At 49.8% G+C, this 17,815-nt stretch overlaps 1 protein-coding gene across 3 annotated transcripts in view; it reads right to left on the reverse strand.

Moving 5' to 3' along the window:
• atg7 (ATG7 autophagy related 7 homolog (S. cerevisiae)) overlaps positions 1–17,815 on the reverse strand; it is a 97,146-nt gene that overhangs the window by 51,022 nt on the left and 28,309 nt on the right. For 2 of the 3 annotated variants that reach the window (XR_011667302.1, XM_071336955.1), the window contains exons 15-17: positions 17,554–17,669; positions 12,321–12,396; positions 2,812–2,892 (exon numbers count right to left, since the gene is read on the reverse strand). Coding sequence is in view for 1 of the 3 variants with exons in the window: in XM_071336955.1 (XP_071193056.1) it covers positions 2,812–2,892; positions 12,321–12,396; positions 17,554–17,669 (273 nt within the window). In the remaining 2 variants the exon portion in view is untranslated. Of the gene's footprint in view, positions 1–2,806; positions 2,893–12,320; positions 12,397–17,553; positions 17,670–17,815 lie in introns of those variants that run through there. The other variant, XR_011667303.1, reaches the window with a different exon arrangement.

Consider the following 17,815-nt stretch of genomic DNA (forward strand, 5'->3'; position numbering starts at 1 on the left):
CACACACACACACACACACACACACACACACACACACACACACACACACACACACACACACACACACACACACACACACACACACACACACACGTCGGCAGAGGAAGGCCCAAAAAATGGTCAAAGACTCCAGTCACCCTAGTCATAGACTGTTCTCTCTGCTACCGCACGGCAAGCGGTACCGGAGCACCAAGTCTAGGATCAAAAGCCTCCTTAACAGCTTCTACCACCAAGCCATAAGACTGCTGAACAATTAATAAAATGGCCACCGGACAATTTACATTGACCCCCCCTCTCTCCATTTGAAAACTTGAAAACAGCTCAACGTTGCGGCCAAGAGGACGGACTCTAACATTTGGGGTTGGAGACCGTGCCATTGGCTATGCCCACGATGCCCAGGCCTCGGACATTTGGGGTTGGAGACCGTGCCATTGGCTATGCCCACGATGCCCAGGCCTCGGACATTTGGGGTTGGAGACCGAGCCATTGGCTATGCCCACGATGCCCAGGCCTCGGACATTTGGGGTTGGAGACCGAGCCATTGGCTATGCCCAGGATGCCCAGGCCTCTAACATTTGGGGTTGGAGACCGTGCCATTGGCTATGCCCACGATGCCCAGGCCTCGGACATTTGGGGTTGGAGACCGTGCCATTGGCTATGCCCAGGATGCCCAGGCCTCTAACATTTGGGGTTGGAGACCGTGCCATTGGCTACGCCCACGATGCCCAGGCCTCGGACATTTGGGGTTGGAGACCGTGCCATTGGCTATGCCCACGATGCCCAGGCCTCGGACATTTGGGGTTGGAGACCGTGCCATTGGCTACGCCCACGATGCCCAGGCCTCGGACATTTGGGGTTGGAGACCGTGCCATTGGCTACGCCCACGATGCCCAGGCCTCGGACATTTGGGGTTGGAGACCGTGCCATTGGCTACGCCCACGATGCCCAGGCCTCGGACATTTGGGGTTGGAGACCGTGCCATTGGCTATGCCCACGATGCCCAGGCCTCGGACATTTGGGGTTGGAGACCGTGCCATTGGCTATGCCCACGATGCCCAGGCCTCGGACATTTGGGGTTGGAGACCGTGCCATTGGCTATGCCCACGATGCCCAGGCCTCGGACATTTGGGGTTGGAGACCGAGCCATTGGCTATGCCCACGATGCCCAGGCCTCGGACATTTGGGGTTGGAGACCGAGCCATTGGCTATGCCCAGGATGCCCAGGCCTCTAACATTTGGGGTTGGAGACCGTGCCATTGGCTATGCCCACGATGCCCAGGCCTCGGACATTTGGGGTTGGAGACCGTGCCATTGGCTATGCCCAGGATGCCCAGGCCTCTAACATTTGGGGTTGGAGACCGTGCCATTGGCTATGCCCACGATGCCCAGGCCTCGGACATTTGGGGTTGGAGACCGAGCCATTGGCTACGCCCACGATGCCCAGGCCTCGGACATTTGGGGTTGGAGACCGTGCCATTGGCTACGCCCACGATGCCCAGGCCTCGGACATTTGGGGTTGGAGACCGTGCCATTGGCTACGCCCACGATGCCCAGGCCTCGGACATTTGGGGTTGGAGACCGTGCCATTGGCTATGCCCACGATGCCCAGGCCTCGGACATTTGGGGTTGGAGACCGTGCCATTGGCTATGCCCACGATGCCCAGGCCTCGGACATTTGGGGTTGGAGACCGTGCCATTGGCTATGCCCACGATGCCCAGGCCTCGGACATTTGGGGTTGGAGACCGAGCCATTGGCTATGCCCACGATGCCCAGGCCTCGGACATTTGGGGTTGGAGACCGAGCCATTGGCTATGCCCAGGATGCCCAGGCCTCTAACATTTGGGGTTGGAGACCGTGCCATTGGCTATGCCCACGATGCCCAGGCCTCGGACATTTGGGGTTGGAGACCGTGCCATTGGCTATGCCCAGGATGCCCAGGCCTCTAACATTTGGGGTTGGAGACCGTGCCATTGGCTATGCCCACGATGCCCAGGCCTCGGACATTTGGGGTTGGAGACCGAGCCATTGGCTACGCCCACGATGCCCAGGCCTCGGACATTTGGGGTTGGAGACCGTGCCATTGGCTACGCCCACGATGCCCAGGCCTCGGACATTTGGGGTTGGAGACCGTGCCATTGGCTACGCCCACGATGCCCAGGCCTCGGACATTCGGGGTTGGAGACCGTGCCATTGGCTACGCCCACGATGCCCAGGCCTCGGACATTCGGGGTTGGAGACCGTGCCATTGGCTACACCCACGATGCCCAGGCCTCGGACATTCGGGGTTGGAGACCGTGCCATTGGCTACGCCCACGATGCCCAGGCCTCGGACATTCGGGGTTGGAGACCGTGCCATTGGCTATGCCCACGACGCCCAGGCCTCGGACATTCGGGGTTGGAGACCGTGCCATTGGCTATGCCCACGATGCCCAGGCCTCGGACATTTGGGGTTGGAGACCGTGCCATTGGCTATGCCCACGATGCCAACCTGACCAACACTGCTGAAACAAAACCTAGAAGAAACACTACAGACACAAAGGTTTATGGGATGTGAACACTTTCAACACCCATAGGTCTCTAGGGTAATAACACTTACGCCTGTGTGTGTGTGTGTGTCTCTGTATTTGTGTGTGTGTGTGTGTGTGTGTGTGTTAACTACTACCAGATGACAGTGACATTAACACACTTCATTCTGATACACTCCATATGGTTCTCTTTACAATCAACTGGACCTTCACCACTATCTCAATGAGACAAGTGTGTGTGTGTGTGTGTGTGTGTGTGTGTGTGTCTATAAGAACAGTACTTACGATTTGTGAGCAGGCAGTGCATTTGTCGAACGCCAGACTCGCCGGTAGAACGTTGTCAAATCTGGACAGAAACCCTCTGATCTGAGAAAGATGATAAAGTTATCAAGTTACTTTCCACAACTCTTGTTAAAAACAGAGAATTCCTGACGTAATACATACTACACTGGACCTTCACCACTATCTATGAGGTTACCTGTGTGACAACACCGCCATCTGGTGTTTAACTGGTATTACAACACATGATTATTTTTTTTATTTTCTGCTCCAATCATGATGGAAGTGATGGATGTGGAGAGAGAGTGGCAGAGAGGTCTCAGAAAGAGAGAGAGAAGAGAAAAGTGTCCATCATGGACCCTTCCTAGTAATGAAGTAACTAGTGTCCATCATGGACCCTTGTTAGTAATGTAGTAACTAGTGTCCATCATGGACCCTTGTTAGTAATGTAGTAACTAGTGTCCATCATGGACCCTTCTTAGTAATGTAGTAACTAGTATCCATCATGGACCCTTCCTAGTAATGTAGTAACTAGTGTCCATCATGGACCCTTCCTAGTAATGTAGTAACTAGTGTCCATCATGGACCCTTCCTAGTAATGTAGTAACTAGTGTCCATCATGGACCCTTCCTAGTAATGTAGTAACTAGTGTCCATCATGGACCCTTCCTAGTAATGTAGTAACTAGTGTCCATCATGGACCCTTCCTAGTAATGTAGTAACTAGTGTCCATCATGGACCCTTCCTAGTAATGTAGTAACTAGTGTCCATCATGGACCCTTCCTAGTAATGTAGTAACTAGTGTCCATCATGGACCCTTCCTAGTAATGTAGTAACTAGTGTCCATCATGGACCCTTCCTAGTAATGTAGTAACTAGTGTCCATCATGGACCCTTCCTAGTAATGTAGTAACTAGTGTCCTTCATGGACCCTTTTTAGTAATGTAGTAACTAGTGTCCATCAGTGACTCTTAGTAATGTAGTAACTAGTGTCCATCAGTGACTCCTAGTAATGTAGTAACTAGTGTCCATCAGTGACTCTTAGTAATGTAGTAACTAGTGTCCATCAGTGACTCTTAGTAATGTAGTAAGTATTGTCCATCATGGACCCTTCTTAGTAATGTAGTAACTAGTGTCCATCATGGACCCTTCTTAGTAATGTAGTAACTAGTGTCCATTATGGTGATTTTAAAACAGTTACAGAGTTTAATGGTTCTGATAGGAGATTTACATTTTACATTTAACATTTAAGTCATTTAGCAGACGCTCTTATCCAGAGCGACTTACAAATTGGAAAGTTCATACATATTCATCCTGGTCCCCCCGTGGGAATTGAACCCACAACCCTGGCGTTGCAAGCGCCATGCTCTACCAACTGAGCCACACGGCTCAGTTGGAGATAACTGAGAATGGATCAACAACATTGTAGTTACTCCACAATACTGAACTAAATGACAGAGTGAAAAGAAGGAAGCCTGTAGAGAATAAAAATACTTCAAAACAGGCATCCTGTTTACAGTAAGGTACTAAAGTAAAACTTTAGGTAAAACAAGGGGTGTGAATACTTTGTGAAGACTCTGTATGTGACATTTAGCACAACAGCACAACAGCACAACAACACAGCACAACACAACAGCACAACAGCACAACAGCACAACAACAACACAACAGCACAACAACAACGCAACACAACAACACAACAACAACACAACAACACAACAACACAACAACGGCACAGTGGTGTTGATCGTTTGGTGTAAATTCATTTTGTGGACTGGAGCCAGGAGAGTGGTGGAGACATGTAGTTCTCTAGACAACCACTGGAGGGCACTGTGTCCTAAACTCTCTTCCTCTGCAGCTCACAACCATCACAGTCAACACACACACACTTTGTATTACTATCCTGGTGGGGACCAAAGAATTGATTCCCATACAAAATCCTATGTTCTCTAAGCCTTAATATAACCCTAAAACTATACCTAGTCAGCATATGCCTATGAACCAGAGTGATACTGTTATCACTGAGGAGGTGTGCCCAAGGAGGAAGTCCACGGTGTGCAGCTCACCCTGCACTAACATAAATAACATGAGCATGTCTACTTCTGCTAAAACTTCAGAAGACGCCAGTCCGTCTGCCCCGCAGACAGAAGAGGCCAGTCCGTCTGCCCCGCAGACAGAAGAGGCCAGTCCGTCTGCCCCGCAGACAGAAGAGGCCAGTCCGTCTGCCCCGCAGACAGAAGAGGCCAGTCCGTCTGCCCCGCAGACAGAAGAGGCCAGTCCGTCTGCCCCGCAGACAGAAGATGCCAGTCCGTCTGCCCCGCAGACAAAAGACACCAGTCCGTCTGCCCCGCAGACAAAAGACGCCAGTCCGTCTGCCCTGCAGACAAAAGACACTAGTTTGTCTGTCCTGCAGACAGAAGATACCAGTCCTAAGTCCCTCATTTAAAAAGTGACAACTATGTGATGCAGTGATGCTACTTATGACAGGGAGTGTAAGTAGGCATTTATTCAGTCTATGGCTCGGCATTAGGGAGACAAATTCGTTTCTCAGTCGCAGAATGTCTAAGAGGAGCAGTGTATCATTCTCTCCTCTCCTTTTCGCCTCTTAGAGGGACAAATTAGTCTGTCTGGCACAGGCTGTCTGACGAGGTCTAAGAGGGGCAGCAACAAATCATCACAGCCTAGTTTCCTGTTAACAGAGCCAGACTAGAGGCAGATTAGGAGCCAGACTAGGAGGCAGACTAGGAGCCAGACTAGGAGCCAGACTAGCAGCCAGACTAGAGGCAGATTAGGAGCCAGACTAGCAGCCAGACTAGCAGCCAGACTAGCAGCCAGACTAGCAGCCAGACTAGCAGGCAGACTAGCAGCCAGACTAGAGGCAGATTAGGAGCCAGACTAGCAGCCAGACTAGCAGCCAGACTAGCAGCCAGACTAGGAGGCAGACTAGCAGGCAGACTAGCAGGCAGACTAGCAACCAGACTAGCAGCCAGACTAGCAACCAGACTAGCAACCAGACTAGGAGCCAGACTAGCAGCCAGACTAGGAGCCAGACTAGAAGGCAGAAATGCATGGTGTCCTGTAGTGAACTACTTCTGGTCAGAGCCACATCCATGAGCTCACTATATAGGGAACAGGATTAGGGCCCATCCATGAGCAGGTTAGGGCCTATCCATGAGCTCACTATATAGGGAACAGGGTTAGGGCCCATCCATGAGCTCACTATATAGGGAACAGGGTTAGGGCCTATCCATGAGCTCACTATATAGGGAACAGGGTTAGGGACTATCCCATGAGCTCACTATATAGGGAACAGGGTTAGGGCCTATCCATGAGCTCACTATATAGGGAACAGGGTTAGGGCCTATCCATGAGCTCACTATATAGGGAACAGGATTAGGGCCTATCCATGAGCTCCCTATATAGGGAACAGGGTTAGGGCCTATCCATGAGCTCACTATATAGGGAACAGGGTTAGGGCCTATCCATGAGCTCACTATATAGGGAACAGGGTTAGGGTCTATCCATGAGCTCACTATATAGGGAACAGGGTTAGGGTCTATCCATGAGCTCACTATATAGGGAACAGGGTTAGGGCCCATCCATGAGCTCACTATATAGGGAACAGGGTTAGGGCCTAGCCATGAGCTCACTATATAGGGAACAGGGTTAGGGCCTATCCATGAGCTCACTATATAGGGAACAGGGTTAGGGCCCATCCATGAGCTCACTATATAGGGAACAGGGTTAGGGCCTATCCATGAGCTCACTATATAGGGAACAGGGTTAGGGCCCATCCATGAGCTCACTATATAGGGAACAGGGTTAGGGCCTAGCCATGAGCTCACTATATAGGGAACAGGGTTAGGGCCCATCCATGAGCTCACTATATAGGGAACAGGGTTAGGGCCCATCCATGAGCTCACTATATAGGGAACAGGGTTAGGGCCCATCCATGAGCTCACTATATAGGGAACAGGGTTAGGGTCTATCCATGAGCTCACTATATAGGGAACAGGGTTAGGGCCCATCCATGAGCTCCCTATATAGGGAACAGGGTTAGGGCCCATCCATGAGCTCCCTATATAGGGAACAGGGTTAGGGCCCATCCATGAGCTCACTATATAGGGAACAGGGTTAGGGCCCATCCATGAGCTCACTATATAGGGAACAGGGTTAGGGCCCATCCATGAGCTCACTATATAGGGAACAGGGTTAGGGTCTATCCATGAGCTCACTATATAGGGAACAGGGTTAGGGCTCATCCATGAGCTCACTATATAGGGAACAGGGTTAGGGTCTATCCATGAGCTCACTATATAGGGAACAGGGTTAGGGCCTATCCATGAGCTCACTATATAGGGAACAGGGTTAGGGCCTATCCATGAGCTCACTATATAGGGAACAGGGTTAGGGTCTATCCATGAGCTCACTATATAGGGAACAGGGTTAGGGCCCATATCCATGAGCTCACTATATAGGGAACAGGGTTAGGGCCCATATCCATGAGCTCCCTATATAGGGAACAGGGTTAGGGCCCAACCATGAGCTCACTATATAGGGAACAGGGTTAGGGCCCATCCATGAGCTCACTATATAGGGAACAGGGTTAGGGCCTATCCATGAGCTCACTATATAGGGAACAGGGTTAGGGCCCATCCATGAGCTCACTATATAGGGAACAGGGTTAGGGCCTATCCATGAGCTCACTATATAGGGAACAGGGTTAGGGTCTATCCATGAGCTCACTATATAGGGAACAGGGTTAGGACCTAGACATGAGCTCACTACATAGGGAACAGGGTTAGGGCCCATATCCATGAGCTCACTATATAGGGAACAGGGTTAGGGCCCATATCCATGAGCTCACTATATAGGGAACAGGGTTAGGGCCCATATCCATGAGCTCACTATATAGGGAACAGGGTTAGAGCCCATCCATGAGCTCACTATATAGGGAACAGGGTTAGGGCCCATATCCATGAGCTCACTATATAGGGAACAGGGTTAGGGCCCATCCATGAGCTCACTATATAGGGAACAGGGTTAGGGCCCATATCCATGAGCTCACTATATAGGGAACAGGGTTAGGGCCTATCCATGAGCTCACTATATAGGGAACAGGGTTAGGGCCTATCCATGAGCTCACTATATAGGGAACAGGGTTAGGGCCCATCCATGAGCTCACTATATAGGGAACAGGGTTAGGGCCCATATCCATGAGCTCACTATATAGGGAACAGGGTTAGGGCACATCCATGAGCTCACTATATAGGGAACAGGGTTAGGGCCTATCCATGAGCTCACTATATAGGGAACAGGGTTAGGGCCTATCCATGAGCTCCCTATATAGGGAACAGGGTTAGGGCCCATCCATGAGCTCCCTATATAGGGAACAGGGTTAGGGCCCATCCATGAGCTCACTATATAGGGAACAGGGTTAGGGCATATCCATGAGCTCACTATATAGGGAACAGGGTTAGGGCCTATCCATGAGCTCACTATATAGGGAACAGGGTTAGGGCCTATCCATGAGCTCACTATATAGGGAACAGGGTTAGGGCCCATCCATGAGCTCACTATATAGGGAACAGGGTTAGGGCCTATCCATGAGCTCACTATATAGGGAACAGGGTTAGGGCCCATCCATGAGCTCCCTATATAGGGAACAGGGTTAGGGCCTATCCATGAGCTCACTATATAGGGAACAGGGTTAGGGCCCATCCATAAGCTCCCTATATAGGGAACAGGGTTAGGACCCATATCCATGAGCTCACTATATAGGGAACAGGGTTAGGGCCTATCCATGAGCTCACTATATAGGGAACAGGGTTAGGGCCTATCCATGAGCTCACTATATAGGGAACAGGGTTAGGGCCTATCCATGAGCTCACTATATAGGGAACAGGGTTAGGGCCTATCCATGAGCTCACTATATAGGGAACAGGGTTAGGGCCTATCCATGAGCTCACTATATAGGGAACAGGGTTAGGGCCTATCCATGAGCTCACTATATAGGGAACAGGGTTAGGGCCCATATCCATGAGCTCCCTATATAGGGAACAGGGTTAGGGCCTATCCATGAGCTCACTATATAGGGAACAGGGTTAGGGCCCATCCATGAGCTCACTATATAGGGAACAGGGTTAGGGCCTATCCATGAGCTCACTATATAGGGAACAGGGTTAGGGCCTATCCATGAGCTCACTATATAGGGAACAGGGTTAGGGCCCATCCATGAGCTCACTATATAGGGAACAGGGTTAGGGTCTATCCATGAGCTCACTATATAGGGAACAGGGTTAGGGCCCATCCATGAACTCACTATATAGGGAACAGGGTTTGGGCCCATCCATGAGCTCACTATATAGGGAACAGGGTTAGGGCCTATCCATGAGCTCACTATATAGGGAACAGGGTTAGGGCCCATCCATGAGCTCACTATATAGGGAACAGGGTTAGGACCCATCCATGAGCTCCCTATATAGGGAACAGGGTTAGGGCCCATCCATGAGCTCCCTATATAGGGAACAGGGTTAGGGCCCATCCATGAGCTCCCTATATAGGGAACAGGGTTAGGGCCCATCCATGAGCTCACTATATAGGGAACAGGGTTAGGGCCCATCCATGAGCTCACTATATAGGGAACAGGGTTAGGGCCTATCCATGAGCTCCCTATATAGGGAACAGGGTTAGGGCCTATCCATGAGCTCCCTATATAGGGAACAGGGTTAGGGCCTATCCATGAGCTCACTATATAGGGAACAGGGTTAGGACCCATCCATGAGCTCACTATATAGGGAACAGGGTTAGGGCCCATCCATGAGCTCACTATATAGGGAACAGGGTTAGGGCCTAGCCATGAGCTCACTATATAGGGAACAGGGTTAGGGCCCATCCATGAGCTCACTATATAGGGAACAGGGTTAGGGCCTATCCATGAGCTCACTATATAGGGAACAGGGTTAGGGCCCATCCATGAGCTCACTATATAGGGAACAGGGTTAGGGCCCATCCATGAGCTCACTATATAGGGAACAGGGTTAGGGCCTATCCATGAGCTCACTATATAGGGAACAGGGTTAGGGCCCATCCATGAGCTCACTATATAGGGAACAGGGTTAGGGCCTATCCATGAGCTCACTATATAGGGAACAGGGTTAGGGCCCATCCATGAGCTCACTATATAGGGAACAGGGTTAGGGCCTATCCATGAGCTCACTATATAGGGAACAGGGTTAGGGCCTATCCATGAGCTCACTATATAGGGAACAGGGTTAGGGCCTATCCATGAGCTCACTATATAGGGAACAGGGTTAGGGCCCATCCATGAGCTCACTATATAGGGAACAGGGTTAGGGCCTATCCATGAGCTCACTATATAGGGAACAGGGTTAGGGCCTATCCATGAGCTCCCTATATAGGGAACAGGGTTAGGGCCTATCCATGAGCTCACTATATAGGGAACAGGGTTAGGGCACATCCATGAGCTCACTATATAGGGAACAGGGTTAGGGCCTATCCATGAGCTCCCTATATAGGGAACAGGGTTAGGGCCTATCCATGAGCTCCCTATATAGGGAACAGGGTTAGGGCCTATCCATGAGCTCACTATATAGGGAACAGGGTTAGGGCCCATCCATGAGCTCCCTATATAGGGAACAGGGTTAGGGCCTATCCATGAGCTCCCTATATAGGGAACAGGGTTAGGGCCTATCCATGAGCTCCCTATATAGGGAACAGGGTTAGGGCCTATCCATGAGCTCCCTATATAGGGAACAGGGTTAGGGCACATCCATGAGCTCACTATATAGGGAACAGGGTTAGGGCCTATCCATGAGCTCCCTATATAGGGAACAGGGTTAGGGCCCATCCATGAGCTCACTATATAGGGAACAGGGTTAGGGCCTATCCATGAGCTCCCTATATAGGGAACAGGGTTAGGGCCCATCCATGAGCTCACTATATAGGGAACAGTGTTAGGGCCCATCCATGAGCTCACTATATAGGGAACAGGGTTAGGGCCCATCCATGAGCTCCCTATATAGGGAACAGGGTTAGGGCCTATCCATGAGCTCCCTATATAGGGAACAGGGTTAGGGCCCATCCATGAGCTCCCTATATAGGGAACAGGGTTAGGGCCCATCCATGAGCTCCCTATATAGGGAACAGGGTTAGGGTCTATCCATGAAGTGTCTCAGAGCAGGAGTGCTAAGTGGCCTAGGATCATATTATATGGCCAGATCCTAGACCAGCAGTCTTACACTGACACTTTGGGCATATCTGGGTCCTTATCCACAATGTGTACCTTATCTTGCCCTCCCTCTCCTGGATGTTGAGCAGTGCAGTATTTCATGTGCTAGCCTAGCTTCTCCCGTGCCTAGCTTGTCCCGTGCCTAGCTTGTCCCGGGCCTAGCTTGTCCCGGGCCTAGCTTGTCCCGGGCCTAGCTTGTCCCGGGCCTAGCTTGTCCCGGGCCTAGCTTCTCCCGCGCCTAGCTTCCCCCGCGCCTAGCTTCTCCCGCGCCTAGCTTCTCCCGCGCCTAGCTTCCCCCGCGCCTAGCTTCCCCCGCGCCTAGCTTCTCCCGCGCCTAGCTTCTCCCGCGCCTAGCTTCTCCCGCGCCTAGCTTCTCCCGTGCCTAGCTTCTCCCGCGCCTAGCTTCTCCCGTGCCTAGCTTCTCCCGCGCCTAGCTTCTGTAACTAGGCAAAATGGTAAAGAGGCATAGAATCCAATTTCTAAAGCTTTACATGAATCAGTCATTTCCTATAACACACACACACACACACACACACATTACAGGAAGACTTGAATCACCCTGGCACATTGCTTCTGGAGGAAATTGTAGCAATCTCATCCATGGAGGAGAGAAAGAGGGTGGAAGGTTAGAGAGAGAAAGAGAAAGATAGAAAGATAGAGCGAGAGAGAGGGAGCGAGGGGGATAGAGCGAGAGAGAGGGAGCGAGGGGGATAGAGCGAGAGAGCGAGGGGGATGAATAGAGAGAGCGAGGGGGATGAATAGAGAGAGCGAGGGGGATGAATAGAGAGAGCGAGGGGGATGAATAGAGAGAGCGAGGGGGATGAATAGAGAGAGCGAGGGGGATGAAGAGAGAGAGCGAGGGGGATGAATACAGAGAGCGAGGGGGATGAATAGAGAGAGCGAGGGGGATGAATACAGAGAGCGAGGGGGATGAATAGAGAGAGCGAGGGGGATGAATAGAGAGAGCGAGGGGGATGAATAGAGAGAGCGAGGGGGATGAATAGAGAGAGCGAGGGGGATGAAGAGAGAGAGCGAGGGGGATGAATAGAGAGAGCGAGGGGGATGAAGAGAGAGAGCGAGGGGGGTGAATAGAGAGAGCGAGGGGGATGAAGAGAGAGAGCGAGGGGGATGAATAGAGAGAGCGAGGGGGGTGAATAGAGAGAGCGAGGGGGATGAAGAGAGAGAGAGAGGGAGCGAGGGGGATGAATAGAGGCAGGGATGGAGGGAGGGAGGGAGGGATGAGTGTTATGATTCCATGTGACTGACCTGATGAGGGACGAGACCCAGGGATGTTGGAGGTTCATTCATCCTGTCATCACTACTGCTGGCCACCGCATAACCTCTGGAGGAGAGAGAGAGGGGAGAGAAGATAGAGGGGGGAGGGAAAGAGCGAGAGCGAGAGAGATGGAGAGAGATGGAGAGACACACAGACAGGGTCAGTACAGACAGAACTAAATATAGAACCATGAGCTGTCTACTTGAGTCTCTGTCACCACAGCACAGGGCTCGCCAGCACACACACACACACACACACACACACACACACACACACACACACACACACACACACACACACACCAGATTCTAACCATCAGAATGACTAGATTGGATAACATACAAGTATGCGGAGAAGAGACAACTGCAGATAAGGATGTTTAAAATCTGCTGTCTGTCTAAATTTAAAGTATCACATTTTTTTTTTTCTTTAAGAGCCACTTAATCAAATGCCACCATTCACCCCTCCACCCTCCGCCTCTATTCACCCCTCCGCCCCCGGCCTCCATTCACCCCTCCACCCCCGGCCTCCATTCACCCCTCCACCCCCGGCCTCCATTCACCCCTCCACCCCCGGCCTCCATTCACCCCTCCACCCCCGGCCTCCATTCACCCCTCCACCCCCGCCTCCATTCACCCCTCCACCCCCGCCTCCATTCACCCCTCCACCCCCGCCTCCATTCACCCCTCCACCCCCGCCTCCATTCACCCCTCCACCCCTATGACTCTAATAGTTAGTTATAAAACATTATTTTAATCACAAGTGAATTCTCTGTGATTAAGTGGCTCTTAAAGAGAAAAAAAATGCTTTAAATGTAATTCAGTTAGACTGTATTGTAATTAAATTATTATTGATGTTTTTATAATGAACAAAATGAGTTTGTTGCTAGTGAAACACTTGTCTAAAGTGCTGTATTACCACACGCAGGATGCATCTGAAAGACCCATCAACAGTCTACAGTAACACGGGAACAGTCTACAGTAACACGGGAACAGTCTACAGTAACACGGGAACAGTCTACAGTAACATGGGAACAGTCTACAGTAACACGGGAACAGTCTACAGTAACACGGGAACAGTCTACAGTAACACGGGAACAGTCTACAGTAACACGGGAACAGTCTACAGTAACACGGGAACAGTCTACAGTAACACGGGAACAGTCTACAGTAACAGTCTACAGTAACACGGGAACAGTCTACAGTAACATGGGAACAGTCTACAGTAACACTGAGTCCTGTAACTACCCAGGTTGGAACAGACTACAGTAACACTGGAACAGACTACAGTAACACGGGAACAGACTACAGTAACACTGGAACAGACTACAGTAACACGGGAACAGACTACAGTAACACTGGAACAGACTACAGTAACACTGGAACAGACTACAGTACCACTGAGTCCTGTAACTACCCAGGTTGGAACAGACTACAGTAACACTGGAACAGACTACAGTAACACCGGAACAGACTACAGTAACACTGGAACAGACTACAGTACCACTGAGTCCTGTAACTACCCAGGTTGGAACAGACTACAGTAACACGGGGACAGTCTACAGTAACACTGGAACAGACTACAGTAACACTGGAACAGTCTACAGTAACACGGGAACAGTCTACAGTAACACGGGAACAGTCTACAGTAACACTGGAACAGACTACAGTAACACTGGAACAGACTACAGTAACACGGGAACAGTCTACAGTAACATGGGAACAGTCTACAGTAACACGGGAACAGTCTACAGTACCACTGAGTCCTGTAACTACCCAGGTTGGAACAGACTACAGTAACACGGGAACAGTCTACAGTAACACTGGAACAGTCTACAGTAACACGGGAACAGTCTACAGTAACACGGGAACAGTCTACAGTAACACTGGAACAGACTACAGTAACACTGGAACAGACTCTCACTCTGCTCCTCTCCAAGCCTTTTGTTTACGTCCCAAATGGCACCATATTATTCCTTACAGTGCACTACCCATTGGGCTCTGGTCTAAAGTAGTGCACTACCCATTGGGCTCTGGTCTAAAGTAGTGCACTACCCCCATAGGGCTCTGGTCTAAAGTAGTGCACTACCCCCATAGGGCTCTGGTCTAAAGTAGTGCACTACCCACAGGGCTCTGGTCTAAAGTAGTGCACTACCCCCATAGGGCTCTGGTCTAAAGTAGTGCACTACCCATTGGGCTCTGGTCTAAAGTAGTGCACTACCCATTGGGCTCTGGTCTAAAGTAGTGCACTACCCACAGGGCTCTAGTCTAAAGTAGTACACTACCCACAGGGCTCTGGTCTAAAGTAGTGCACTACCCCCATAGGGCTCTGGTCTAAAGTAGTGCACTACCCATAGGGCTCTGGTCTAAAGGAGTGCACTACCCACTGGGCTCTGGTCTAAAGTAGTGCACTACCCACAGGGCTCTGGTCTAAAGTAGTGCACTACCCACAGGTCTCTGGTCTAAAGTAGTGCACTACCCACAGGTCTCTGGTCTAAAGTAGTGCACTACCCACAGGTCTCTGGTCTAAAGTTGTACACTACCCACAGGGCTCTGGTCTAAAGTTGTACACTACCCACAGGGCTCTGGTCTAAAGTAGTGCACTACCCATTGGGCTCTGGTCTAAAGTAGTGCACTACCCATAGGGCTCTGGTCTAAAGTAGTGCACTACCCATAGGGCTCTGGTCTAAAGTAGTACACTACCCATAGGGCTCTGGTCTAAAGTAGTGCACTAGCCACAGGGCTCTGGTCTAAAGTAGTGCACTACCCATTGGGCTCTGGTCTAAAGTAGTGCACTACCTATAGGGCTCTGGTCTAAAGTAGTGCACTACCCACTGGGCTCTGGTCTAAAGTAGTGCACTACCCATTGGGCTCTGGTCTAAAGTAGTGCACTACCCATAGGGCTCTGGTCTAAAGTAGTGCACTACCCCCATGGCTCTGGTCTAAAGTAGTGCACTACCCCCATAGGACTCTGGTCTAAAGTAGTGCACTACCCCCATAGGACTCTGGTCTAAAGTAGTACACTACCCCCATAGGGCTCTGGTCTAAAGTAGTGCACTACCCCCATAGGGCTCTGGTCTAAAGTAGTGCACTACCCATAGGGCTCTGGTCTAAAGCAGTACACTATATAGGGAATAATAGGGTGCCTTTTGGGACAAAGCCTTTGTTCTCCTCTCTGCCTCTCCTCCCTAGGCCTTTTCTCCTCTCCGCTAGCAGCTTAATGCATCTCAATAGCTGTTATCTAGGCCAGAGGCCTATTCAGACTGACTACACACAGGAGCACACACACACACACACACACACACACAAGAAAGCCTCAGGATCCTTCCATCCTGCCAAAACATTCTGAGAGAAATATTTATACTGAAACGTACACTTAGTGTACAAAACATTAGGAACACCTGCTCTTTCCATGACAGACTGACCAGGTGAAAGCAATGATTCCTTATTGATGTTAATTATTGGTGTCTACTTCAAATCAGTGTAGATGAAGGGGAGGAGACGGGTTAAAGAAGGACTTTTAAACCTTGAGACAACTGAGACATGGATTGTGTATCATTCAGAGGGTGAATGGGCAAGACAAAAGATTGAAGTGCCTTTAAACGTGGTATTAGTAGTAGGTGCCAGGCGCACCGGTTTGAGTGTGTCAAGAACTGCAACGCTGCTGGGTTTTTCCACGCTCAAAAGTTTCCCGTGTGTTTCCAGAATGGTCCACTACCCAAAGGACATCCAGCCAACTTGACACAACTGTGGGAAGCATTGGAGTCAACATGGGCCAGCATCCCTGTGGAACGCTTTCAACACCTTGTAGAGTCCATGCCCCGACGAATTGAGGCTGTTGTGAGGGCAAAAGGGGGATCAACTCAATATTAGGAAGGTGTTCTTAATGTTTTGTCCGCTCAGTATATTGCATAACACCTAAAGTGCTGTTCAGAAAGGACCAGTGGTGTAAAGTACTTAAGTTAAAAAAAGAAAAATGTAAGTACTACTTAAGTTGTTTTTTGGGGGGTATCTGTACTTTACTTTAGTATTTATATTAACTTTTACATTCCTAAAGAAAATATTGTAGTTTTTACTCCATACATTTTCCATGACACCCAAGAATACTCGTTACATTTTGAATGTTTAGCAGGACAGAAAAATGATCTAATTCACACACTTCTCAAGAGAACATCTCTGGTCATCCCTTACTGCCTCTGAATATGGCGACTCACTAAACATACACACGCTTGGTTTGTAAATTATGTCTGGGTGTTGTGTGCCCCTGGCTATCAGTAAATAAAAAATGGTGACGTCTGGTTTGCTTAATATAAGGAATTTGAAATTATTCATACTTTTACTTTTGATACTTAAGTATATTTATTTGCGTTTCATACTTAAGTATATTTAAAACCAAATACTTTTAGACTTCTACTCGAGTAGTATTTTACTGGGTGACTTTCACTTTTATTTGAGTCGTTTTCTATGAAGGTATCTTTACTTTTACTCAAGTATGACAGTTGGACACTTGTTTGGTACGTGTTGGGCACTTGTTCCACCACTGGAAATGACCAGGGTTGGGGTTCCAGTCAACTCAGAAAAGTACACAGAAATTAATTAAAATGATCTTCAATGCTTTTCAATGAGGAACATTTGGAATTGGGTTTACTTTTTTAATTGACTGGAAATACAAATGGAAATGACCCCAACCCCTGGAAATGACCCCAACCCTGGAAATGACCCCAACCCTGGAAATGACCCCAACACTGGAAATGACCCCAACACTGGAAATGACCCCAACCCTGGAAATGACCCCAACCCTGGAAATGACCCCAACCCTGGAAATGACCCCAACCCCTGGAAATGACCCCAACCCTGGAAATGACCCCAACCCCTGGAAATGACCCCAACCCCTGGAAATGACCCCAACCCCTGGAAATGACCCCAACCCCTGGAAATGACCCCAACCCCTGGAAATGACCCCAACCCCTGGCAATGACCCCAACCCCCTGGAAATGACCCCAACCCCCTGGAAATGACCCCAACCCAGGAAATGAACCCAATCCAGGAAATGACCCATAATGAAGACGTCTTTCACTACACCTTCACTAACATGAAGTTTCCACATGCTTATGGAAACTTTCAAATCATTCACCTGCCAGACCAATCAACTAGCTTGGATGACATTCAATATAAACATGACAGTCCAATCACGTATCTGTGTAAATATATGCATCGTCCATACCCTTCAGTATGCTGTAGTATGGAGACCATGAGTTCTACAGCCAGGGCTCCTGCTATCATGGCCAGGCCTGGACGACTCACTGTACACTGCTGGTCCAGTGTCCGGTCTCTGGTGGACTGATACAAACAACAACAAGAGGTTTAGGGTCCAGTCTCTGGTGGACTGATACAAACAACAACAAGAGGTTCAGGGTCCAGTCTCTGGTGGACTGATACAAACAATAACAAGAGGTTCAGGGTCCAGTCTCTGGTGGACTGATACA

This window comes from Salvelinus alpinus, chromosome 12 (assembly GCF_045679555.1).
Source record: "Salvelinus alpinus chromosome 12, SLU_Salpinus.1, whole genome shotgun sequence".
In the NCBI taxonomy this organism is placed as follows: Eukaryota; Metazoa; Chordata; class Actinopteri; order Salmoniformes; family Salmonidae; genus Salvelinus; species Salvelinus alpinus.